This window comes from Agelaius phoeniceus, chromosome 4, assembly GCF_051311805.1.
Source record: "Agelaius phoeniceus isolate bAgePho1 chromosome 4, bAgePho1.hap1, whole genome shotgun sequence".
In the NCBI taxonomy this organism is placed as follows: Eukaryota; Metazoa; Chordata; class Aves; order Passeriformes; family Icteridae; genus Agelaius; species Agelaius phoeniceus.
Genome location: NC_135268.1, coordinates 23,366,551 through 23,394,243, shown reverse-complemented (window position 1 = coordinate 23,394,243; position 27,693 = coordinate 23,366,551). Strand labels below are relative to the sequence as shown.

Genomic DNA, 27,693 nt, shown 5'->3' with positions numbered 1-27,693 from the left:
CACTCTTATTTATTATTACTGAAATGACTGTTTTACTGGAAATCCCATCTGGTTGTACCAGGTCTGCATAACATTGCACAGATAAAGGACATGAAGATTGCCTTCTCCTGGGAAGATTAATTGTGTGCCTGGGTGCCTAAGTACAGAATATTCTCATGTGCATGTACATTTAGCATGTTGGCCCAAATCACTCAGTGTCAGCAGACTGAAGGACAGATTATTCTGATACACTGGAATAGCTCATCTGTTTGTACAAGGCATTGGCTTCAGGAGCCAAGAGTTGGGATCCTGGCCTTTTTGCCTTTTTCTGCTGGACAAGTAGGAGACAAACCCTTTCAGAACACCACAGAAAGTCAGTAAGGATGCTCCATATTGTGTAAAAATATTTTGTAATAGGACTTGTATTATTTTTCATGAAGTACCACTTGCAGGAGGAAAAGGCTGTTTTAAAATTGCACAACGGCAATGGCACATGTAGCTGTCTCTCATTTGGATTGAAAACCAGTACAATTATCCCTAATCAAGGTTTATAAATGCAGAGTATGTAGATTTCAGTTCAGTCATCCATGCTTGTCAAGGTAGGGAAGTGCTCACTATCCAAACAAGCTTAATACTCACTACCTTTGGTTAACAACCCTATCATTACAAGTGAAACATTTAACCTTCCTGGTCCTGGATTAAATTAAGCTGATCTTGAAGGGCAGTTCTAGATTTTTCTCTTCTGTGGCTGTGTGATTATGTTGCATTCTCATGCCTCTAGACTTCCCCTGGAAACACACAGGTTCCAATGTGCACCTATGCTCCTTCTCTCTGCGGTTTCCCCTTCTTCTGCCAGGGTCTCCCACCTCACAGCTGTAAATTCCTGCTCTTCTTTTTTCCAGACTTCTGACATCCTCCCTTGGTATCAAGAGAGAATGACAGAGCTATGCTATGGTGCCCTTCCTCTACATGACCATTGCCTTCTTTTTTTCAAAAAAGCAAATTTGTCTTTTTCAGAAACTAGCTGTAGTCTTAGTTCTGTTGTAAATAAAGGGAGTCTCAAAATCACCACCTAACAGTGGTGTCCTAGTTTTGTCCTTTTCAGAGCAATTATGGGTATGTGGTAATATGGCAATTCTACATTAAATTCTCTATGGTACAATCATGAGCTCATGCTGAGAAAAAAAAAAAACCTCAAAGTTAAAAAAGAATCATTGGAAAAATGCTAAAGGTTTCCCCCTTCCCATGTGCCTAGCTTCTGTGTGCTATTTCAGTGAGTCTCTGGCTATTTCTGGCTAGTATCTAGACACACCACAGCTTGTATTTATCTTGGGTACCACTGGTAGGAATACTTTTGAAAATCCACTACTGCAGATTGCAATGGAAGCTAAATATCCAGGATCCCAGGTGGACTGGCACAAAATGTACTGAAGGGAAACCTGTCACTTCTTCATCACTTTTGTTATCCAAGCAATAAAGATTAAAGTGGGTCACTGCCTGAAAATACAATTCAAATTGTGTTGTAGACCCAGATTAAACTCAAAGGGAAGCATAATGCATCCATTTTATTCAATTACAAGACGTAATAATGGTCTGACATCCACAGGCCAAATTTTTTGAAGGGTTCATTTAAAAATAAACCCATATTTTAATCAGTTTATTTGCATTGTCTCAGAGAGAAATGGTTCTTTGATCAAAGTCATAATCAGTGAAAGGTCAAGTGTCTTCCTGCCAGAATTGTAAATACTTTGTGGCATCTGTGTCTAAAAGTGGTTTTGGGAAGACTCTTGTAGATGTGTAGCCATGGCTTTAAGTTTAGCGTAGATCTCTTCTAGATGCAGCATGAATCCAGTGAAAAGTCATCTTAGTCCCTTCAGGACTTGAAAATATTAAAGGGTAAAATAAGGGTGGAAAGAATAAAGATTATTGCTATGATCATATGGACTGAATGGCTTGCCCGTGCTTATTCAAGTCATCTCTAGAACAGCTGGGATTGACCTTTTAAGCCCTGTGTACACATCTGTCACACAGCTCCCTTCCCCTCAGGACTTTGCCACTAGGTTTGTGTTGCATTGGGCTGGACTTATTTCCCATGTGAAATGTAAATCTCCCTTTCCACTCCTGGCAGGAGCATGCCTCGTGTTGCCTAGGATGTTGAGAGCACAGGGAAAGCCAATGCAGTGCAAAGTCTTGCCTCCCACATGACTGGCTTGTCTTGCACAGAGAATTGAGTTGTCACTGCAGCATGGGACACAGCTGTCAGTAGCTGTAATACAGTGTGCCTGCAAATTTCCTGACAAAATTGGTACAGTCAGCACACAATGATAATCAAATGTTCCATAGTGATGTATGATGGAAGAAATAGCGCTGGCACTCCTGGCCCGGCTCTTGCAGCTTCTTCATATTAATAGACAGCTTCACCAATTTTTCCTCTTCACCGGGGGGAAATCCATCCTGGCAGCTGGGCTACATTTAGTTTTGTCAACCTCAGGGCATACTCAGCTTGCTCTGGAGCAACAGGACCAGCAGCACCATACATATGTGAGAATTAGCCTGAATCATTTCTGGGACACACCAAGTACTGGTCAGGCTTTAATGGGCTGTGCTGATAGCTCAGCGCCGCTCACAGTGGGCACCTGCCAGTGAGGGTGTGTGAAATAGCAGTGTCTACGGCTGGCACGTGATTCTGGGATCAAATGAAGACCATCCTCACTGTTCCCTGCTTCTGTCAGAATTCTGCAGGAACCATTATCAACACAGCCACTGGAAACAAAAATAATAGGAGCTCGCTGGCTGTGTTGTTATTATTCAGCTGGTATTGACTGGCAGTACCAGGACACTGCAGAGCTGCCTCTCTCTAGCTGTCAGCCTATCAGTTGTGACAGCCCTAATAATGGTTATGTCAGGAGGCAAGTAAAAAGATGCCACAAATGGATTGCACGTGTATAATTGCTTCAAAAACAAATCTGTTAATAAAAGGAGATGAGAAAATTGACAGGAAGAAATGGCTTATTGCATGCTAATTTTCTCCAGCTTTCAAATTCCCTCTCTCTCCTTTTCTTTTTTTGAAAATTCAATTGGGTCACTTCTTCTGTGGAGAATCATGGTCAGAAAATTGAATATGGGGAGGAATTCTATACAATAAATAATTACAATGATGTGTTATTCCCAACAAGAATCAAGTTCAGGCAGATGGATTTGGCAGAAGAGCTGTTAGCCATCTGATGGCTTCTTCAGTTTACGTTTACCCTGTTGTGGTGCTTAGAGTTTTTATGCAAAGGAGTATATGAATGGAGTGGCCTAAAAAGCATAAAATCTCTTGGCTTGTACCTCCAAAGATCCCAAGATGTGGTTGCACCTGCATTTTCCCTCTAGATGAAACAGAAGATGCTGCAAATTCTGTTCACAGAAATGGCAAAACTCACAAGAGATGACAAGGATTTTTATTTACTAGGTCCACGACATAACAAGATGCATATGGGTGCTCCTGAATTAAAATGCTTTGCCTTCTGTGCTACCTCAATAAGATTGCTAGTGTACCTAAACAGGGGTATTTACAGAGTGTAGAAGACTTTCTGTTGTATATATCTGAGCAGTTAAAACCTGAGGTGTCCGAGGAATAAGACAAGGGAGTCCTGTAGCAGAGAAGTAAGTGAATATAGCTGATGAGACAATAAGGCTAGAAGTAAGTAATTTGAGAAAATTGGACCAAATAATGGGATCAATGCTAAGCTTGATGAAGGCAATAGTTTTCACATGATATTAGTGGAAGCAGCTGCAAGACTTACAAGCTCAAGAATGCCCATTTTAGTGCAAGATTTATTTTTCTAGAGAAAAACATCTCTTTATCTATATGAGTGTGAATATATCTATACTGCCCATATATATTTAGACCCTCCCCAGACTGTCTAAGCTGTCAGCTGTAATGTGAGTTGTTCTGGCTGCAGGAACAGGTGGAAGCCCTTCTGAACTGGGAATTGTAATGACGCTGATGTGCAAATCAAAATTTTGTGTATCCTGCAGTAGTTTATTGGCAGAGGAAGTCAGTGTATGCACTGGGATCTCAATGTTCAGATAGTTTTATGAACTTAGTTGCCAGGTATTTATTAAGTTCAGAGTTATAGTCTGAGGTGTATTCTGATTTGAAGAATGTAGGTGAAAACAGCCACCTGGAAAAGACCTGTTTGGAAGAGGTACAGACAGCAATATGGCTTATTTTTTGGTTTATTTCTTGTATGATATTACTTATTATGAAATTGAATGATACCTGAGAATTTTAACCTTAATTTGTGCTCATGCTGGCTTTCTAACAAACTCTTTTCTATTGCATGAGTCTCAGCATCTAGATTGGTCTCCATTTGTGGCCTCAGCAGAGAGCCCCGGAGTTAGATTTCCTCAGACATAAGGTTTGTTCTTTCAAAGCAGTCTAGTAATGCTAGACTAACTGCTTTCAAGGAATAACTGATGCTAAATTCCCTAGGCTATGAGAAAAATCTCAACTCAATGTGACAACCCAGAAAAGTTTGTCTAAATGATGACTAGGGCTAATTTAGTGAAGAGTGAAGACTACACTGAGATTTCTGAAAGGTAGGCTTGACTCCTGATTCAGTCAGTTCCCAGTCTGACAGGATCTCCATGCTGTAAAAAAAAAAAAAAATAGAAAAGAAAAATTGTATTCAAGATGCATGAGACCACTGCTGACAAGGAAGTAGATATGTTTTCTACTAGGTAAGCAGATTTTCTGTGCACTTGCAGAATTCCTCAGGTGTGCTCATTTTGGGGTTGAAGCAACATGACTAGCAATTTCTTTAGTATTTACTTCATGCTACAAATAATTTTTTTTTTTAAGTACCTGATGAACCTTATTTTCAAGTTTGTAGAAGATATTACAAAAGCCAAATGATAAGAGCAGTAATATAACCAAGGAAAGTGGGACAAATAGGAAGAAAGATTTGAACAATATTCTTTGATAGCACTCATTTAACAAAGAGAAGACTTATTTCATAGCTGACTCCTGTGATCTGTGCTAAGATAGTTGATGGCATCATCAGTTTTCACACTTTTCCTCCAGTTGTTTGGGGATGAGGCATTTACAGTACATTATTTAAATACAATGCATGCTTCATATTTATGCTACTCTTAATTAAACATTCTGTGCCGTGGTTTGGGGTTCAGGAGAGCAGTCATTGCACGAGCTCTCTCTGCTTGAGCAGTGAAGAGCAAGTTGCTGTACATGACAGCATTTCATCTCTGTATGGCTGGGGACAGTAATGCATGAGCAGCAGGCAAAGGCATTAATCTCCTCAGCTATCCAGAAATGAACTGTCATGTACAGCAACTTGTTCTCTGCTCTTGCTGTTACTTAGTCCCTTCTCCTTCTGCACCCAAGATCACCTTTGCATACATTAAGCAAGTTTTCCTCCTGGGAGTAGCAGGCTGTGGCAATATGGAGCCAGGAGGTGCTGCCATCTCTAGGGCCAGGCAGTGGTGATGGTTGTGGCAAGTACAGAAGTGTTGGGGATGGCACAGGGTATCTGCTTTCCAAGCCTGCAGGCTGTAGGTTTGAGAGGTGCTGTTCTGGAGATCCTCAGAACCTGAAAGAAGCTGGTGTGTGTAGGGTGATGGAAAACCAGGCCGGGAATTTGCTGTCTCTGAAGCATTAGAGTGTGTTCCCAGTACCTTGGCCCATTAACTCCCTGGCTTTTGTGTAAAAGAGTATTTTCTTAGTTGACTTCCAATCTGTTTGAGTTTCTGCTCACCTGAACAGAGCATAAGCTGTCCTGCATGAGAAGGAGGATCCTGGAAGAGAATGAGTCACATAGAAACCAGGCTCTGCTGTGAGTAAATTGTGCAGAGCTCTCTAAGTTCAGCATATTGGCAGAGATTAATGTAACAGTTGGGCATTTTTTGAAGGGGAAAGGCAAATTCAAGTTGATTTACAGTGGTGGGAAGTGCTGTGCTCTGTTTAGTGTCGGGAGAGTGACAGTTTACTACATGTTTCCCAGGGGTAGTTACAGCAGAAGTAGGCTTGGGAAAGAAGCAACTCAGCTTATAGACATTTCTTTCATTAACAGAAAGCTACTGCCCAGGTTCCTGAAGCAAAGTGCTGGCAGTCTTGCTCAGACAATACCTGTTTTCAGCTCTGTGTGTGTGTGTGTGTGTAAGTGAGCAAAATGCTGAGAGTCTTGCTCATACAATATGTGTTTTCAGCTGTACTATAATGTGTTTTGGCATCAGCACTGAGTACAGTGGGAAGCCAACCAAAACACACCCCTTGCTTTAAGTATTACTAACGAGCTTCTGAGGTTCCTTCCATACAATCACTACCCAAATGCACAGCTGCTGTTTTATTTTAGATATTAATTTGCTTATGTGCTGTAATTTTGCCACTTAAAAGGAAATGTGGCTTGGAGAATGAAATGGAACCACTGCAAATTACCTTTTTGGTGAAAATCTCCACTTATTATGGCTAACAATTAATTTTATATGTTTTCTATCCCTTTTGCCCCAAGCCTAGTGCAATCACAGAATGTGACCTTCTGCTATATATTTAGATACGTTTGATGTAATACTACTGCAGTTTCCTGGTCACAGATTAGTAACCTGCTGGATGAGGCTACCTAACTACAAAATGAACTTGTGCTATTCAAGCCAATTTTGCCAAGTGAAGAGCAGAAAAAGCTGTTTAAACTAAGTGGAGAACCACTTTAAACTGTTGTCTCTGGTTAGACACCAAAATAAAGCAGGATCACCGCTTCCTTTATGGTAGAATGTTATTACTGTTGCTTGAATGTGGATAAATTAGATCTGTTGTTAATTATTCTGAGAGTTTAAAGGTAGGTACAGATATTTAGTTTTGGTGTTGGCTTTTGTGAGGTCTCTGTCTCCAGTCATTCTATCTACACTTACTGGCTGTTACTCTTTATCCATTTGTAACAACATAAGGAGATTCCTGACCAGTCACATTTGCTTTACCTGAAAAACAAAAAAGGAATGGGAGGGATGTGGATTTAAAAAAAAAAAAAAAAGAAAAGGAAAAAAAAAAAAGAGAGCCTAGAAGCAAGAAGGAAGATAAAAATGGGGGGAGAAAAGACATGACAGAAAACCTAAGAAAAGGGATGAGGAAAGAAATGAGAAAACTAAAGTGGAATTGAAATACATATGTCTTGTACTCAAGTCAGTCAGATAGCTTAGGTCTGTGTTTCTGTAGTGATGGTGTTTATGATTAGAACTCAACAGATTCAGCTGGGGCTGGATATCAGTTTCCTCACAAAGGCCAGGGATGATGGGGAGGGAGATTAGAGTACTGATTCATTGCTCCCTAGCTTTGAGCTGACTTGCTGAGGAGTGCTGAATAAATAAATATGATACGGCAACACAAAACATGCCCAGCAAAGCCTCCAACTTAATTGCATTTGTGTTATTCCTCTCCAGTGCTTCTTTATGTTTTAGATTCATTCATTAACACTGCTGCTCTGTCTTTTTGAGTGCAGAGCTGTATTTTACAAATCAAAACCAAAGGAATTTATTTGCTTCTTGTTAGGGCCAGGGCTCTAGCACAGACAGCACACTTACTTGTGCTGAGGAAGCTGAGACCTCAGAGATTTACAGTCCATGGACTAGACTGAGATACAGACAAATGCAATTCCTTGGGATAATCTGCACCATTACTGAATGATGCTGCTTTCATTAGACACAAGGGAGACAACAACAGCTATAAATGCTGCTGTGTCCCAATCCAGGCAATGCACATCTAAGGGCCAGTTTGGCTAAATGCTCTTGTCCTGCATGTTGTGCAGTGCTGTCTCCTGTGGCATCTGCAGGACAGAGGTGGATGTCTCTGTGTTTTTTATCCCTGCTGCTAGAGGCTGTTGAGCCAGAGGCACTCCAAGCTGCCCTTTCCCTCTGTTTCTGCTGTGTCCTTTCAGCTGCTGAAACACAATACTGTTATTATCTGACCTGTGGTGTGAGTTGCAGAGTGCTTCTGATTTCATCCAAACCAATTCACAGCACTTTTGAGAAATGTAGTGTAACTTGGTAGCAAGGTTTTTGTTTTGCAGGATCTGAAGCTCCACTTCCAGTAGCATTTTCTGTTGACATCATGTTATCAGAAGCTAGCAGTTCCTGTAGGAACCTTACATTAAAAATGGGTGTAGCAGACAAGGAACTAAACAGATAAGGGAGGGATGCAAGTCAGTCTGTGATCCAGAGATTCAGGAGTTAAACTTCAACTACTGGTCTCTGAACATTCACTCTGTCTTTCCATAGAACTTCAGTGCTGGATCTGTTCTCAGCACTTTCTGGGGATTTCTCTACTTTAGCTATAATTTCCAGTCATAACTTTGATTGCTGAATATTCAGAAGACTTCCTTTTTTTTCTTTTTTTTTTTTTTTTCCCCTCATTTTTCTTGTTTGTGTCCATGGAGTGAGCTGGAAAAGATTTGGAGGCAAAGGCTAGGGTGATGGCTGGGAAGGGTGACCATGCACTTTGCAGGTCAACAACTGTTTGATCTGTCCTGGGTGCTTCTGAAGTTGGAAAGGGTGATAGTTTTCAGACACTTGTGCTAAAGGTTGAGTTGGAGGCAAACCAAAGGCAGGACACTGCTGTCTCAGGCTTCACTTTGAATGCTAAGATTTTTATTGCTTTTAATAGTTAGAGAGTTTGTGAAATCAGCAGGACTTAAGGGGTGTGAATGAAATTAGTCATTGCAGGGGAAGATTTCCTGTCTGTAACCAATTTCTGAAAGAACTGTGTGGATACAGAAGCACTCTGCAAGTCATATGAGAGGGACTGTAAATGCAGTTTCCCTCCGTGGGCCTTGTCCATCATAGTTTCCAGCTTTAGGAAAGGATAGGGTGGGTGTCAGTACCAATGACCTTCCAGCATTCACCTCCCATCATCCTTCCTTTGCTGTGTCTGCTGATGGTAAGGGTAGAGTGGCAAGAGGAGAGGATATACTCACCTGGAAATAAACATGTGCTTGGTGAGATACACTGTTCATGTGTCTCCTCAAATAAGCAGGCTCTGAATGAAGGTCGATAGCTGATGAAATCATCCTGTATGTTTCCAAAGCAAATAAACATTTTTTGCTTTCATTTTACCTCAGAGGGAGGAATGCCTTTGATTATTTTGTGTTAAGATTTGGTTGAACAGCTCATTATTAGCTTTATTAGTATATATAGCACACACAATCTGTTGGTATTTTCATGATGGAAACTGTAATATATTCAAGTGGAACAGAGTTTTTCATCTGCTTACAAAATCTCATCTACTTACCAAACCAATTGCTAGTCTAAATAAATAAATAAATGTCTGAGTAATATTTCTGATCCTAGGCAATAATCTGTGCTTTTCCATCTGGCTCTATAAATACCTAGGTGTTTAATTCAATAAGAAGATATTTATGTTTTCTGTTCTCTTTCTACTTCTTTTAAGGATTTTTCCCCTTTTCCACATCTGGTGTTCAGATTCCCAAGTTCCCCCCCTTCCTTTCCCCTTCCCCCCAGAAGCTCCTGCTTAGAATTCAGCTAATGGATTCCTAATTCAATTTGGACTTCTGCTGGGATAAATCAGCCTCATACAAAATAATTTATGGTTCTTGGAAAATTTGCTGTGGATGAAATTAGGTAACCAGCACCAGGCAAATAATAATTTCATTAAGGACCATGAAAAGAAGTAGTGACAATGTAGATATTCATGAGGATTAATGTTTGTCTTGGGACAGCAGTATTCCCCTAGCCCATGGAGAGAGCTCTTCAGAGTACCCAAGGCCAGGCTGCTCCACTGATGCAAAGGGAGATTTTATTCCCTAGTCATTTTATAAACACAGATTTGTTTGGGATCCTTTCTGTAACTGCTGGCTGTTTAGCAAATGATACTGGCATGCATTTGGGAGAAGTTTTGAAGGAAGCATCTGAGTACAGAGGTGTTTGCTCAGTTTGAGGGTAGTGAAAAAAGAGTGCTACCTATTGAGGTCCTACATCCATTCTGCAGATGGGACCCTCAACCTGGCAGATTAGATTTCCCCAGGGTTACAGAAGAATATCAGTCCCCTGGGTCTCAGTTCAATGCCTTAACAAGGTGGCCATGCAACTGAGCTATTATTTTAGGTATATTTAAGTGTCCCATATTTTTCTAAGATGCAGTGACACTGCTTTCTATATTAACTATACACTTCAGATGGCTCATGAAATTAGGACCCATGACATCCCATTAGATCTCAGCTTTATTCATCAGGAGATGTTGGATCGTCAGTTTTTGATGAGACAAAAATGCTTTCATTGAAAGTGTTACAAAACAGAGAGCAAAGCTCTGCTGCAGTTTTAATAATTGGAAAAGTAAGGGTAAAAATAACCATTCTTGCTAGAAACAAAAGGTTGACATTTTAACCCCAATACACTGATGCAAGAAGCAAGCTTAATTATTAATATGAAACAACATAAAAAGCAGAGAAAGTATTTGTAAAGTGCCACATTCAGTTACAGATCCTCATTCAAGGTAACAGTATGCTTTCCTCTATTAAACAAACTTGTGCTGTGTAATGTGATTTACCACTGGCCCTAAAATCCATTTGCCTGCAGCTGATGACTCTGGCCTGAGCTCTGTCTTTGTTTCCACTACATGATAGAGCCTTAAGAGCATGAGAAAAGGTGGGATCAATTTTTCATTTGGTAAAATGAAAAATTTATCATTTATCATGTTTGAGAGACACCATGTCCAGACTCTTGACGTAGCAGTCAGATAAAGGACCTGAGTCTGAACTTCTAATTCTAAAAATGTGTGCAGAGTTAATTATCCTTGGATTTTTCCTGAACTGTATGCTTTGGACTATACCCAGGAAACTTTGTTTCCAGTATGTGTTGAGAATATATTTTATGTGCTGTAAAATGCATTCTACCATCTAACCACAAAGGTTGTCAGGTCTTGTAAAAGGAGATTTTTTTTGTGTTGTTGTAACAGGCACCTTCTTTCATGTTCATGTAAATATGGCAGGCTCTGTCCTGTGTGACAAAGAATGCCTGAAGGGGACTTGAGAATGAATAGGTTTAACAAAAAGTATTTTAGCCTAAGCCTTGTCCATCTTTAATTAGTTATCAGGGTTAAAGAAGGGGTCAAGAGCCTGGAGCTGCTTCAGGACTAATGTGTCAAAGGGAAATGAAGCCTAACACTGAAGAGGAAATGATGCTCCTCAGAGGTTTCATAAATTTTGACCTTGTGTCAAACATTATGACCACTAATGGCAGCTAGGGCAGAAGTGTCTCAAATTAGACTTTGCTTTTCAGGTGGTTAGGAGGGGATCTCATGCCATCACACAGACCCATCACAATCTAGAATCCAAAATGAAAAACACTCAAGAGGGAGAGTACAAAACCTTGTGGGCTGGCACTGAACTTTCTCTGCTGTTCATATGCTGCATCTATATCAAGGAAGTCACAACTAGCACTAATAGGCTTGAACTCTAGCAGTACAACCATATCCAACAGGAGCTGTGTTAATTTTCCAATTAAATGCCTGTAGCGCACGGTTAGAATATGATGTGAGTGCTTGGCAAAGTAACACTTGCATGTTTCTCTGTGAGTTTGTTACATGACAGAGCAAGGAGATAAAGTTTTGGAGGTAGTCTGTAACCCACTTTTTTTCTTTTTTTCCAAGCATGAATATTTTATTAGTTTTAAACAATCAGACATTCATGGAATAGTTTGTCAGAAAGACCTCTAAGATCAGACAGCCCAGCTGTTAACCCTGCACTGCCAAATCCACCACTAGGCCATGTCACTAAGTGCCATATCTATACATCTTTTAAGCATCTCCAGGGATGATGACTCAACCACTTCCCTGAGCAGCCTGCTCCAACGCTTGACAACCCTGGAAGTAGAAAGAGGGCAGAAACTTCCACAAGGTAATCACCTTGAAATGTCACTGATATCATCTGCTGTTTGTCAAGCATTTTATTTTCAAGTGCTGTACTGTTGAGAGCTGTGGCACAGTAACTGAGCCAACCTTATCCAGTAGCACTGTAAAAGCACAACAAGTTTCCATCAGAAGTAATTAATATTTTGCAAAGAGGATGTGACTGCTGGTACTCAGGGCAGGGCAGCAAAGAAACAGGGCCTTTGCCTCTTCACTTTACATTTCATGCTCTCAGTGCTCATAAGCCAGCCTCAGCCCCTGATGATTTGCCTCCAGCCTTTTTCATCTATCTACATGGTTGGGCAGACTCATAGAAAGTAGAGTTTGCAGATTACTACATTAAGTTTCCTACACTGACAACAAGTCTCATAAACCTTGTTGCTCAAAGAACAGCTTGGTGCTCTTCATATGAGAACAGAAAGTATTTTCAATTGCCTTGCATGAAACCATACCATCTTTTGGCATTTTCCTAGGCTGAGTCCAATACTAATGAGTACCTCCATCATCTCTTGCATGTTTAGGCAGCAGCTGGTAGTCTGACAGTTTGTCTCAGGGCAATGGTAATGTTCTGGATACAGAACCTTAAATGTCATGTCTACATATATACCTGCAGGTATTGTCTTGAATTAGCAGTGGGATGTATAAAAAAATCCCTCTGTTACAGAGCACTGACAGTTCTGTTTTCAGTGTTCTTCTCATATGGTTGATGTTAAAGTTTCAAGAGAAGCAGAGACTTTAATCATAATTATGAATTAAACAAACTGGGGGAAGGTGCCTTTTCCCCCAATGGTAAGATGTAACTTGCAAAAGTCTTTATGAAGGTGGTACAGTGTTTTCCTCATCTAGATGTGATTCTCCTTTTTCCTTACTCTGATGCAAATCGTATTTGACTCCACTGGAATTAGCTGTTGATTAACAGCAGTGCAGCTTACCGGGGTGAGCCAGGTCGGATGTACTCCAAGCACTGGGCTGAGAGAAGGAGATGGCACTCTCAGAGCAGGGGAGATGGAGAACACCCTGGTTGCTGTAGGCAACATCGTTGCACAGTGTCCACAGGGTCTGTGTCTGAGTGATAACCATTTATCCTTTCATCTTCCTCTGCCCTCGGCTCTATATTTGGGCATGCAGCATTCACATAAAACAGGAGCACAGAGAGCAGTGCACAAGAGGAGAGGGCTCCACTCCACATAGGGCTGCTGAGGGGGAGCCCCAGCAGCCACTCAGTTGCCTTCTTTCTTTGACTGTGAAACCTCCCTGCTCCCTGCAGCTGCCACCCTTAACAGTCCCCCAGTGTAATGGCAGACTGTGCAGTGCTGTTAAAAGGGAAAGCATGGTGTCTCCTTCTCTCCTTCAGCTCCTCACAGCTTCCTGAGAAAGGCTAGCCAGAGTATGGTGGCATAACAAGCACAATTACTGTTCTAGGTATGGCTTCTTTATTTAGGATGGTCTGTATAGCAGGACTGAGTCCAAATATCAGAAACCTCCTTCCTGCGCTCTTTAGTTGAGCCAATAATCCAGAATTTCCAGTGTCTGAGATGGCCATTGTCTGGGTTTTTTTAAGGGCTTCAGGTTGTGCCTTTGGCTGACCATGGATCAAGTATTGATTCCCATGCTGCTGTGAAAGTTCCTTTTTTTTTCTAGGAGTACAGAAGGACAGGAAAGGATGTGTTTGGCTTTTCTTTGATGTTCCTGTGTTTGAGAGGGAGACTTTTGCCCAGCAGCCTTCTGACAGATATGTAGCCACTCAGTGCATAGGTTCTTTGTTGAGTACAAGCAAAGCTTGGGTTTGATCTCCTGGGGATGTGTTGTTAAGCTGAGATGTGCTAGGGAGAGTCTTCACTGAGCTGCTGCAGATGCAGGGAAAGTTCATTCCTCTATGTGGTCTTTATTTATTCTGTTTCTGGACTGAAGTCACCCAAAAAAGATGAACGTTGCATGCCCTATCGATTTCTCTGTCACTTTTCCCAGACTGTGCCTGCACTCTGCCTTCCCTGATGAAAAGAGCATTTAATTTTGTGGGTGCTCAGTAAATCTGAGTCAGAAATTCCCTTGACCTTGCTCCCAGGAGGGTCCAGCAAAGTTCAGCAAAGATCTGGTTTGTGGGCTGCCACAAAACCAAGCCTCATCTTCAGGCACATAAAGGCCTGCCAGTGAATTCAGCTACAACCAAGCAGATGCCAGCCTCCAAGGTTGGCCAAATATTTTGCTGTTGCAAAATTGTAGACTTTCTGGGCTTTTTGAGGATACCTTCCCCTTCTGAGGTGCTGAAGAATAAGGAGTGATTGCTTTATTGCATGCTCACCTTGCAATCAGCCAGAGGTAGGGCTGACAGAGGGTAAGTGCCGAGAAAGCCACTCTCCTTCTCCCCAGGTCAAGGCAGGAAAATGTGCTTTCTCTATCAGGGGACAGGCTACACTTTGCTGTGCCCATTCTCTGTCCCTGTGTGGTCTCCAAGGCCGAGGCAGTGTTGAGAGGGCCTTTTGGAATGGAAACTGTTCATTAGTGATTCTTAGAAATAAGTCCTGTTTCCTCCCAATTTTTATTCAGCTTGGACTAATGTTGGATTCATATCTCTGTGGTGTTATGGGCCTCTAAGGTGAAGACAGGCTCTATGGCATACAGTATTTTTTGCTTCCCATTTGGTGGCACTGCATGCCCTTGCTAGGAGGATAGGAAACCCTGTAACTAAAGGACTTCCAGCGAGCAATTTTCCTTTTCTGAAAGGGTGTGCACTGTAATTCAAACCCTTGCCTCCATCCTGATAAGCTGTCTGGCTGAGCTAGCACCTGCTGTTAATTTCACAGTAAACAGTACTTGTTGCTCTAGAAAGCTTTTTAATCATAACATTAAAACCTGGACAGAAATCCCATCCGTACAGTAAACTCCAACTGCCTTTCTTGCAACGCTCGGGGAATGGCCTTGCCGAGTGATGGGCATCCAAATGCAAATAGAATTAACTTTGCAGCCATTCATTTTAAATTGCTCTTGAATCATTCTGAAGTAAATTCCATTTGAGAAGAATTTGCTTCAGGTCTCGCATGAAGAGATAATGGTCCAATATATTATCATCTAAGCAATAATAGTTCAAGTCTCGCAGTTCAGATATGTACTGAGTTATATGCTGGGCTGATGAGAATTAAAGCTTGGTATATAGTAATAAAACTAGTGATCTAGAGATGAATAGATTGGTGTATGGAGCACAATATTTTCCTGCCACAGATTAGAGCAGGGATACTAATCCATAAAAGGGGAAATATGCCATTAAATCTCTCTTTTCACGTGTTATGCATGAAGAGCTATAATATGTACAGTTTTACAGGCAAATGCATGAAAAGAGTAAAGACCTTTCCTAACATCAAAAGGTTCCTGACTTAGGCAAAGATTTGTTTTACCTTAAAAGAAAACTGAACTAAAATTAAGCTAAAATTCCTACATGTGACAGCCCATGCCAGATTGTATCAATGCTGATTTCAGTGGCATTTCCCCTGTTCCTATAGATTTGCCTTTGACTTTGCTTTTAAAAAACATAGTTGTCAGATACTACAGAAGGCAAATAAAAGTGTATCCGAATTTGTACCAGCAACTAAAATAAAAATTCCAAGTTAAGTTTATAGATTAAAGTAGCTTTTAAAAATTTATTTTCTTAATATGAATGAATTGCATGACTGGAACTGACTGGAACCAGTTTAGCAGTACCATTAATCAGGTCTTTTGTCTTGCTAATATAAACCAGTCAATAACAACAGATGGGCTGTACACTTTATTATGTGAAAATAAAGATGAATGTCACATACTGCAGAAGTAAACTTGCAGCTCAAAGTTACTGAGCACAGAAGGGGATTTGTTACAACAGGGGAGAACAATGTGTGTCTTGTGTTTGTGTTTGATCAAAGTTGTAAGGGGAACTTGCTGCACATGACATTGGCATAATGATTGGAAATCAAGTATGTGAATTTTTAGTGTTTGTTTGTATCTGCACTTCCAGATCACTCCCAAATGGTTTAATTAGCTTTTTTCCTCTAGAGAAAAGAAAAAAAATGTCTAGCTACATAGGAGAATTTAATAAGAGAGTTACAAAGTTTGCTGCTTTGTTGCACTGTTGGGAGATGTGCATTTTAAATAACCGGTGATAACCATCAGGAAGATGCAGATCAAAGTCTCAGGCAAGATTTATCCCCTCATGCAGCAATGGAGCATACCATGAGAGACAATCCCTATCCAAATTATAGACATTGGCTCAACAGGCCACATGGTGACAACAAAACCATCCCTGAAAAATCTAAGTCAGTTTGACTCTCAGGAATGACCTGTGTTTAAGTAGAGCTAGTCAGGAGAAACTGATGGGAGGGTTCATTTTATTCAGTTGTTAGAAACTGTCTCCTCATGAAAACACAGATTCATTAGGTTGCTCTGGTCTTGTTCTCTAGAGAACTGCAAAAAATCCCTACAGAGTCAAATGTCCTATATTGGCATTTTCTGTCAGATTTTTTAAGAATATTTTGCTATATAATTACACTAACATTATAATTATGCTTGCATGTTGCTGCAAGCGTTACAGTGAAAGCATGACAGAATATGGCTGTAATTCAAAAAATGAAATGCAAGACTTGGCTCCAAGATGTGTGTTAAGGTTGATGGTTCAAAACCCTGTCCCAGATCAGCAGCTCGATTACCTGACTGTCCTAAGCTCTGACACAGCTGTGCCTGGTGTGATGTGCAAGCCATCAGGAGGGGATTTAAGGTTCTTCTTCCTCAAAAGATTCTCATCCTGAGAAGCAAGTGTCACAGCCTGACACAGGAGAACTCGGGCTGCACACCCTCTGTACCTGTAAAGCACCATCCTGCCACCTCAGCTGGTGTGCCTGGGTGAGAGGGGAGAGGTGCTTTGCCTCCCTGCAGCACACGACCCCATCTCTTTGGGGGATGCAGGAAACACCAAGTGACTTCCCACTGTGGTTCACACAGGTGGACTGGGCCACCTGTTGCCTTTCAGCAGTGAAAAGCAGGAGCAAGGGTCCTTCAGTGCTAATGGAGGTGGACTAGCTTTACAGTGGGATTGCTGCTTTTTCTGCCAAACGCAGTCATGGTGATATTCTATATGTTCCTCTTGAGAAACTGCTCTATAAAAAAAACCACCATTGTTGCTATTAACAGCAGCAGTATGAAGGCAGGGATTGAATGAGCATTCTCAAGTTTAAAAAGGAAAGAAAATCTTTCTTAGCTACTATCTTAAATTCTTTCTGAAAGTGATGGTTTTAAATGCCTGTTTCCAGGGACGAGGCAGCCTTTGAGCACTATTTGTATGACAGTTTGTGAATCATTTCCATCTATATCCCTAACATTTAAGAGTGGTTCAGATGCCTCTTGATAGAAATGAGAGAATGTGGAAAAATAAAGCTGAGCTTTACTGTTGTTCAAGAGGAGTAAGGAGGAATCACAGCAAGAAGGCAGTAAGAAAAGAGGCTTGTTGTATCTGACTCTGGGATGCCAGGTTGTTGGAGACAAGCAGCTATCACCACAATCAAATATGGGACTAGATCATAATGTACTGGGCAGTACTTTGAATACATACAAATAATACCTAAACTTTATAAGCAGTTTACCTTCAGGAGGAAAAGCCATAACCCACACCCATTTTCCAGGCTGATTAAAAAATATTTTTGAAAACCTCCTTTTGTTTTTTCTTTTTCGCAGCTTGCTGATCCCTCCTTTTAGATTTTCTAGTTATCTTTGATAAGGTGCAGTTAATTGGTCAGGCATTGTAATTATTGCCTTTGATAACGTGCAGAAATTTAGTGGTGAAAATAAATACATTTGTTCTTCCAGTCACCAGAAATTAGTGAAGCAATACTTGTTTAATTATAAAACATATGTGTGCTTTGTTAGTTTCCATCTGTCTGCTTGCTGATTTGCAATTAAATGACCAGAAGAAAAAGATACGTCCTGTGGCAATTCAGGGGAAATGATTCATCTCTAATGTTTCTGTGTCATGGATGTCTATGGAGCAGCATGTGGGAGAGGGGAAGAGGGGAGGTGTGCATGGAAGGGGATGAGGAATGCCAAAAAGCCTCTTGATTCAGTTCAGACATGTTTCATTGTCATGAAGCCAAATGAGGACTCCCATTAGCTTACTGTAACTCGTCTTTCTTTTTGGAAAAAACAGGGAGTAAAATGGAACAAGGAAGAAATCCCTAATGAGGAGAGGAAATAGGATTGCAGAGGAAGGAGGCTTGTGTGGTCAGAGTGAAAAGGAAACTGCAGAAATAAAGGAAGCATGGGAAAGTGATAAAAAATTAAATTTAATTTGAGTATCTGGAAATGATTAATTGGAGATGGAAATGGAAGTGTTATAGTGTGTCACAGATTTTCCCTTTGCTAGAAGAATGTCAGGGCTTATTTATTGGCCCTTTTTTCTATCTTTGAGAGTTAATAGAAGTGAACTGGTTCAGAGAGTGATGCAGTAGTGAGTCAGGCCTAATATTCCTTATAAAATGAGACACCAAGAAGGACAGGAGTATTTTTCAATTAATATGAAGGGCAGTGGGAAATAAAAAAGAAAAAAAAAGGTGAGCATATGTTCTCTTCATAAACAGTTTAGGAGGTTCACAAAATGGTTTGCTCTGTAAGGTATTCCCATCACTGATAAAGACATGCACTTTACCTTCATACAGCTGCATGGATGGGTACCATATTGCCTTCTTTCCCTCTCTCCTTCATCTGTCCCTGTTCCTTCTTGTCTTTCTGAAAAGCAGTATCTGGAAGGAGAGTCATGTCCTTTGTAATTCTGGACAGGGCCTGTACAGGGAGGTCTCAGGTTTGGGGAGGGAGCTGTCTGACATTTCATCTTCATGAAGACTGGCAGGGAGGAGACAGCCAGCCAGGATTTTCAGCAGGATGTTCTGTGGAATTTTATTGATCAGCATCTGTCAGGAGGTATAATGATAACTGTGCCAGAGGCAGAAAGGGGAGATTGAGTGAGGCCTTCAGAGCTGCCAGCTCGCTGCTGGTGGGTCTGTCAGGAGTTGGTGCCCCCCACCACTTTGCTGCTCAGAGCCTCTTGGATGTTTCTGTGCTCTTATGGCAGGTGGGGAGGTAGATGGGGAGAAGGTTGTTCTCTGCTGAATTTGGTGCTTTCTGATGTGGAAGAGTTCCTCTGCACAAAGGGGCAGAGGGGATGTAAAAGAGGATTTGTGAAGAGGGAGGGAGAAAGGGAAGTATGCACGTTTAATGTTTTCAGTCTTGCCTCCTGTGATGGATTCTTTTCCTCCTTCTCCAGACTACTTTCATTTACCAGCAGCACCAGAGAGGTGCTGAGGTTCCTTATGTCAATAGCATCTGTCCATGTTTGCCCAAAATGTCACCATTTCACAGGTTCCCTGCCCCATGCCCCAGCTCCCACGTCCTCCCCATAGCTAGACTGCACAGACCAAGGTTCTACTGACAGAGGAAATAAAGCACAGATTGGCACCTTCATTAGCAGTCTTAGCAGGAGAGTCAGAGTATGAACAAAGAGGTGTAGACAGGACTTGCATTTAGACTTTTGCCCTCAGCAGATTACAAATTGCTCATCTGAAACAAAAGGTACTGTTTCCTATTTGGACCAGCCTCAGCTGGCAGTAGCTATTGCATGCACCTGATTATGCAGTGTGATAAGTCACTATTGAAAATGTGGCCTTGAAGCCTCTGAAAGTTTCTATTATTTCTCTTTATGGTTTTGCAGGCAAGTCTACCAAGCACTAACACAAAGCTTTATTGCTGGTATTGTCAATGATGGTAACAAAGGACTGATCCCACACTGTGAATGTGCACAACCCTGTCACATCATAGAGAGGAAAGAATGCTCAGGATGTAAAGAACAGTTTCTTCCAGTCTGGAATCAGCAATGTATCTAAGCCTCAGTTTAGGAATGCTCCTAAGATAATATTTTATTCAAAAACTATGCACCTTTATAATTTTCATGAAGTTTTTGCAAGTATCTGCCAGCTGAATTTGGATTCTTTTTTATTTCCTTTACAGATGATGACTTTTTTCATGAGCTTCCAGAAACTTTTCCATCTGATCCTCCAGAGCCATTGCCCCACTTCCTCATTGAACCTGAAGAGGCTTACATTGTGAAGAACAAGCCTGTGAATCTGTACTGCAAAGCAAGCCCAGCCACACAAATCTATTTTAAGTGCAACAGTGAGTGGGTTCATCAGAAGGACCATGTGGTGGACGAGAGAGTAGATGAAACCTCTGGTGAGTTTGTGTTATGTTGTGAAGGGATGAGAATGAACACCATTAATATCAAGCCCACTGTTGTAATCTAGCAGCTGTTGCATATGGCAGCTGCTTTTCTTTACTCCTGTTACAGCTGGGAATTCCATATCTGGCATTACAAAACGTTCCTGTCATAGCACAGAGGTGGTGCCTGCTTCCAAGTCAGCTAGTGGAACAGGAGTGTAGAGCACCCTGACCAAATCTGAAACTGGAAAACCAGGAAAAACATGCACAAATGAAATGAAATTCCTTTCTTCAGACAGGTCTGCTCCCAGTTCACTTCCCTGGTGTCACAAATTCACAGTGGTTGCCCTGTGATGTTGTCACAGACCGAGAACCACATTCTCCCCAAAGTGTCAAGGAGCAATTGGGTTGTTACTAGAATGATGTTTTCTTGGGGAGATATGAGAAAAAAAGGAGAAATTTAATCAGTTTTCAGCAAGAAAGAAGGAGAAAGCATGCCTGGGCACACTTTAGAGCACTATTGATCTGGAGCAAGCACCTTGCTGTTATTCATTGCACTGCTCTGCCTGCTCTGTAGAGCCTGTAAGAAGAAGGGCTACAGTATCTTAGCATCCTTCTTCAGTCAATACCAGAAATCCCACTGACATTCAAGGAAGTAAAACAGGATCCTCATAGCACAAAAAAAAAAAAAAAGGTGGGGGAGGATAGGGTTAAAAACTGAGTAATAAAGCAGTGTTTGGGAAGACTGGTAATCAATGGAGTCTGAGACACAGGGAAGGAGAGAAGCAGGACTTACTGATGTTTTGATGGCCCTGAGAAATAACTGGATACCAAGTGAGAAGGTACTTTCCATTTGGGAATTGCACCACCACTTGGTCTAATTACTTAGAAAAATAACTCCACCAGATGTCTTGGAAGTCTCTTGTGAACCAGGTTTTATTTGTTTCAGCTCATTTATTTGCACAGAGATCAAAAGCATAAGCTTTTCTTGGTACTCTCACTTGAAAAAGGGAAGGTTGGTGTAGGAAGAAAGGCTATAAAAAAAAAATAAAGTCTGTATTAGACTTGGGGCCTGTGTATTCATTTGTAAAAATTGGCTTTTCCACAAGTTGACTGCAGGAGAAACACATAATAAAAAAGAAATCATGTTGCTTAATACATCTTCTGGGTTTTTTATTTCATGGGAGCCCAAGGGATGGGCAAACAGAAGGACAGCTATGACTCTGTTAATTTTTTAAGTTTTCATGAACATCACCATTTAGAAACATGAATGTTTTTCTCTACAGGTGAAATATTCATTCTTTTTTCTCAAAAATCCCATTTTGGGAAAACTTGGCAATGCTATAAAGTAAATTGAATTCTACAAGTGTAAAAGGTAAATCTTTGAAAGAGAAGCATCAAAATATTTCAGAGGACAAATATTTTGCATAATAAACAACAGCAATTATATGCAAATGGGAGCCATTATCAATTAAAGATTAATATCATCTACTGGAGTTCAGTGGAGGGAAGAGGGTGTCAGAAGCTGTGCATGTCAGATTATTAGCACAAGAGCCACAAACTTAGTCACACTGATAGCTTTTTAAAGTGAAACTGTCATCAAAATCCAAATTTGTCAGTCAGCCTGGCTGTTGCCAGAATATTGGTTAATGCATGTCACAGCTGCAGTGTTTGTGCACCTACCTGTAGGCAGATTTGGAATCTAGGGCTCGTAGTACATAAGTAGTATAGAAAAGGGTAAAGAATTTAATTAAGGTTGTGGTAAAATAGTATTTTCTTTAAGGCAATGGAAGCAATATCCACTGCAGATTAAGCTGCAGAAAAAAATTGCAGGAGATGGTGAGGGTTCATTCCAGCACCCGAAGAAGGAGATAGCAGCTTGGCAGCTTGCACCAGTCAGGCTGGCAAAGCCCTTGGACTCTATCACTTTTGAGACTATTTTGGTTGCTTTTGCTATTTTTGACTATCTAGTGCAGTTGTAACCTAGGGCACAGAAGTAATGACTGAGCTGCCCAGAGGGTGATGTAAGGATCCCTCTAGGTCCAAACCTAGGTGCTGCTGATGCTGCCTCCTGACTTGTGGTTAGAGAGGCAGGAGAAACTGTCCACAAACAAGATTAGGTCTAGACTTCCCATGGGTGACCTGGGGCTCCAAGGCATCTCACTTACACAGTGTTTCTGCAGGGTCAGTCGTGTAATCCCAGCAACTGAAAACTGTGGGCTTCCTTCTTTCCTGGTATTTTACTCCTCCTAAGGAGAAAGATATTCTGCCGCTGAGTTTGAACCAGGCTTTCAATTCTTTAGGCAGACAAGCAAAGCAAAGAAAAATAAGGCAAACAGACAATAAAATATGAGAGGAAAAGAGTAAAGGTCACTTGTGCTTTCTTTTGTAAAGGATGAGTAATCAGGAAAAGTGAACTAAAATACAGGTGTGATGCTAGCAGTACATCACCTTGGAATTGTAAATGATGCATGAAAGAGAGAAATAGGTTTTGATTTGCAAAAGATTATGTGTTCATGGACTTTGAACCTTTGCCCAGGAATGAAATCTATGTAGAGATGATTAACTCTTCTTATAAGGCAAATTTGTTTGTGTCATTGAGAAGACCAGAGAAAACAGCACAGCAATAGCAATGGCACACAAGATGGAATTAGTGCAGCCAAGCTCTCCTTGAAGAGACCTGCTAGATAGAAATGTTATATGTATTAATTTTTAAGAGAGGAAAATAAATATTCATATAATTTTTCTCTGTATTTTTTTTCTTTGTGAAGGAGAGAAGGTACAAAATGAGAGTAATAGTTATATATACTTTGCAGTGTGGGGTTTTTTTAAACAGTGGGTAAAGCATTGCTGTAAAGAACATGCTTGGGAACTCTGTGGGAGTTGTTGCCTTCTGGTTGGACAGGATGAGAACCATAATAGTGGCAGGGTGTTCTAGTACCACTTAATTAAATTAGCCTGAAGAGAGAGCCTTGCAAATATTTCATACTGATTGAGTCTGAGAAACCTGAGGCTTTACAGAGAAGATCATTACATTCTGTTTTTAAATCCTCAGAATCACTGGAATTTTTCTTCTTTATGGAAAAAGCTGAGCGTTTTCATAAAGAGCTCAAAAGGGTGCTTTGGAAATGTCCAGTGTACATTTTGGCTCTTTCATTTCCTATGTATATGAAATACAGGACAGGGCATTGTCTTTTTTATGCCTTTATGTCTCTGGAATATTTTCCCATTAATGCAGAAAGAAAAAAGAGCACTGGTTTTAAAAAACAGAGATGAGAGTTCTTTTGAGGGAACACATTTGATTTTATGGCTGACTGTCATCAAATATAACAGCAACAAAAATAAAAGGAGCCCTGTAGAACTGATGCTTTTGGGGGCAAGAAAATTCCATTGTTACAGGGCAGGAAGTTCAATAGCATCAATAATTGTTAGAGCAGTTTGTGCACATTTTAAAAATTACTGTACCTCTGAAAATGACTATGGAAAAGATTTTCTTGCACTGAGGATGGAAAAACACTGAACCAGCTTGTTCAGAGAGGTGATGGATGCCTCATCCCCGGAAACATTCATGGCTGGGCTGGATGGGGCTCTGAGCAACCTGATTTAGTTGAAGATGTCCCTGCTCATTGTAGGGAATTTGAGTAGATGACCTTAAAGCTCCCTTTGAACCCTCACTATTCTGCAATTCTGTGATTTTTATTTTGTATGTGTGCTTTTATGGAGAAATATTTTCCAAGACACACAGACCAGTTTTGCAATGGTGGGAGAACTGTGAATGTATAGAAAATCAGTGTCTTGCACCTCTTTCATTTTTCCAGAGGGATGAAATGCTGCTATATCAAACCCCACATTCCAGTGATGCACAAGAGAAAAGCAGAAAAAAATCTGGGGCTTTTTTTCCCATCTTTCTAGTTTGGATATGCATTGGAACACTTTCTCTGTGACTATTAAGGTGAAATGGTCTATAAACCCTCTCTTGCCCTCTGCAATGCCAGGGACATGTTCTTCTCTCTCCTTCAAGCAAGGAGAAAACATCTGTGATGCTTTAAGTGCTAATTAAATAGACATATTGGGCAATTCACCCAGCATTATTGTTTGCCTACACTGTCTGTCTTCTTTTCCTGGGATGCAGAGGGAGAGGAGGTCTTCGGGACTTTGCTGATGACCCCTTCCTTTTGTCTGATTAAGAGAGTTTATCAAACTGCACTTGGAGTGGACAAATGCACTTCTTTTCAGAGAGAAAGCTGACTTCTTTTTTTTCAGTTTCTTTACATAGCCTCCACTGAAATTCCAATTCTTACCTCCCACCATTACCTTTCCCAATTAGTCAAGTATTTTTGGATGACTTGCACATCCAATGAAAGGAGACCAAGCTTTTGACATAGGGTCAGCATTGATCTGGCAAATAGGAGTTTGTTAACTTAAGCAATGGGTTTGGCAGCCTGTTGAGGGAGTAGATACCCAGCTAGCCAAGTCTTTAATAGATCACCCTCTCAACAGAAAGATCAAGGATTGACATCTGCCCTTTTGCCTTTAAAACAGCTCTTACAAGATCTTGCAGCCAAGAGAGCAGTGGGGAAGCCTTCACAGTCACTGTGTTCTTCTGGCACCATGTAGAGAGGCAGGAAAATCACTTCCAGCACAGAATGCTCTGTTGCTTCATCTTCCTCTCTGTGTGTATATCTCATGAAAGCCATTTATTTTGGTGTTTGTCACACCACGTATTAGAAGGCTACATTGTGCTAATGGCAAAAGTCATTGTTTAAGCTGGGACTTCTGATTATACAGCAAAGGTCATCATAGAGCCTCTCATTTTGAGAAGTTGCATTCATTTATCGTAGTATTTTTTATAAAAAAAGAAAAGCCATTATTTATTAGTATTGCATGTCTTTGAATAACAATGTTGAAGAACTTGATTTGGCAGCCCAAATACAAAATTCCAGTGCCCCCAGTCCCCAGGTAAGCAGAGCTCAGGGAGAGGTGTAGAGGGATAATATTTTACTCATTTCTCTTACCTCTAGATCTTCCGTTCCTTACAGCTATTTTCTTTCTCTGCATACACATCTTTTTTGCTTAATCTCTTTTTTGCATCTTGACATGCTGTAGCCTCCTAATTTTCTGTGGTATTTCTGAAGAATCCAAAGGATAGGGAAAAAGCTATTTTTCTGAGCAAATGTGGCCAGTCTCCCTATTCACTTCACTAAATATATAGTCAATGCTGAATGCTGCAGTTAGACTTAGCCTGCAATATTTTGATTCTCTGGGGTGGAATACCTTGGGGTTATGTTAGTAAGGGTAGGCACACATCATAAATAAGGATTGCTTTCATTCCACCATTGTCAGAAGTCATTTTATTTTCCATTTATCATTGGATCAAATCCATTACAGACATCAAGCACCCATATAAAAAATAATTATTTCTCAGCAACATATTGCCAAGTTTTAGCTCTGCTCCTTCATACTCTGCCCTAATCCAGTTCATTTCAAGGAAATTTAAAAATGTGTCAGTGTATCTCTTCCCAAATATTCCTGTTAATAGTTTTAGGATGTGAGTTAGAGCTTATACTATAATCTGTTTTCTTTCATAATTTGAAGTCTATTCCTTCTCAGGAAAGTTGCTGCAAGTGAAACATGCTTATGTATGTATGGTCTGAAAGACTGCAGGTGGTGCAGAAAGAAGCACATAACTCAGTTTCTCCAAAGATCTGGAACTGTCTGGGGAAATACAGGCTCTTTACTTCCATAAAACATATCAAGAAATGGATGGGGTTTTTTCCTACTTGAAATTTAAGTTGCAGACATTTTTTGCTGTCACTTGGGCCATCTCCTTTCTGCCTTTCACTCCCTGTGGCCCGACAGGCAGCTCTCCTGGGCTAGAGGAGCCCTGTGCCCATCAATGCTGCAAGAGAAGCTTTCTCTTCTTAAAGGTTGCGTCTTCAAAATCAGCTGCTGGGAACGTGTTTTCCTCTCATGCAGATCAAGGGAATACCCAACAACAAAGCTGCTGCAGACAGTGTTTTCAAGCAGACAAAGTCTGCACTTTTATCTTGAGCAATTAGTATATTTGGGTAGAAAAAATGGCTATTTTGGATGCTTCAGAAGAAACAGAGAGGCAGAGAGTCACCACTTTCTAGGATACGCATTTAAAATAGCAGGGGTTTGTGTTGAAGTGAGTGAAGAAATTGCTAAGGTCAGGACATACCTGAAGAAGGGAAATAAACTTTTGTAAACAGAATAAGACCACTGGACCAGATATTTGCTTCTGGCAGCAAATCTCATAGGCAACAACAAGACTCCCCCTAAACCCAGTGAGATTATGTTTTTGTTTAGAGGCCTGCAAAAGACTTGAGGATTTTTGAGTTAAACTCAACTGAGTATAGGATTCACTTACAGTATGTGCATTAACATACCAATAATTTCTTATTTAATCAAACTATTATATGTGGGGGCTTTGTCCCTCTAAGTCTTTGTGGAAGGCTGCTCCAGCTCTTAGACCAAGACATCTTTTTTTTTGTGTTCATAGCCATTGGGACCTGCCTGTCCTTCTGCTACTTCTGTCCTTTCCAGCAGCTTTTTCCCTGTGTGCCCAGCCCCCTTTGCAGGCAGCAGCAGTGGACATCACAAACCTTCTGCCCTCCTGTTGCTAAGCTGACTGGGGCAGCTCTGTCCTTCAGGGTACTCAGGCATGCTAATAAGGGGCCCAGGGAGAGCTACTCCTCCTGCAAGTTAATCCCTCTCATGCTCCTCCTCTGAGTAATGATGAGCCCATGGGAAGGGTCATTTGCCCATTCCACATTTTCTGTATATTCATCATGTATCTGTGCAAATCACTCAGTGTCTCTGTGATTTACCTCTGCAAAGTGCTTTGGGACCAAAAGATAAAAGCTTTAGGATATTTATTTCTTATTGCAGCATTAACTTCCTATCTGCAGCTGTTGCCTAATTGTCCTGGAGGTTTCCTGTGGGCTTCTAGAAAAATAAATCTGAGACAGGAAATAAAGTTATTTAAAATAATTAGAAGAGGAATACGGATGCCTCTTACATTCATTTAAAGCATTTGAGGACATCCCCCTGAATATTTCCGTCCTACATCTTCTCTCTTCCAAGTTTTTCCTTCATTAAACCCTCCGTTACACACTCATAATCCCATTAATTCCCCAAGAGACATCTTCTGACATCAGTCCACCCACCACAGCTTCAGACTAGCCACAACTTTGCACAGCAGTGCTTCCTATTTCCATCCCAGTCCTCCAGCTCTTTTTGAGCCCTTTGTGTGGGATCTGGAGCCCTGTGGCGAGGGTGGTCTGATGCCTGAAAGGCTCATAAATGTGTTCTTGATTTGGAAGTGAGTCCCAAAGCCCAGTCTCCATCCTGCACCCACCAGCCTAAATGGAAAACAGCTGTTTCTTAGATACAGTAGTGGCAAAAAAGAAGAACATGGTGGAAAAGAGGAGCAGAGACAAGGTCTTGTGTGCTGCCAAGCAGAAGTGCTGCAGTCAGTAGCAGATGGAACAGGAACACTTGCATCCTGTAAGTGTAGTTTTTTCAGTTAATTAAATAGGAGAATGAGTAGGACTAGT

The 27,693-nt window shown here is 40.9% G+C and overlaps 1 protein-coding gene across 2 annotated transcripts in view; it reads left to right on the top strand.

Annotated features, from left to right (window-relative positions):
* The window catches only part of UNC5C (unc-5 netrin receptor C), a 250,987-nt gene that overhangs the window by 136,066 nt on the left and 87,228 nt on the right, over positions 1–27,693 (top strand). For both annotated transcript variants that reach the window (XM_054633032.2, XM_054633033.2), the window contains exon 2: positions 19,907–20,128. In XM_054633032.2, coding sequence (XP_054489007.1) covers positions 19,907–20,128 — 222 coding nt within the window. The remainder of the gene's footprint in view (positions 1–19,906; positions 20,129–27,693) is intronic.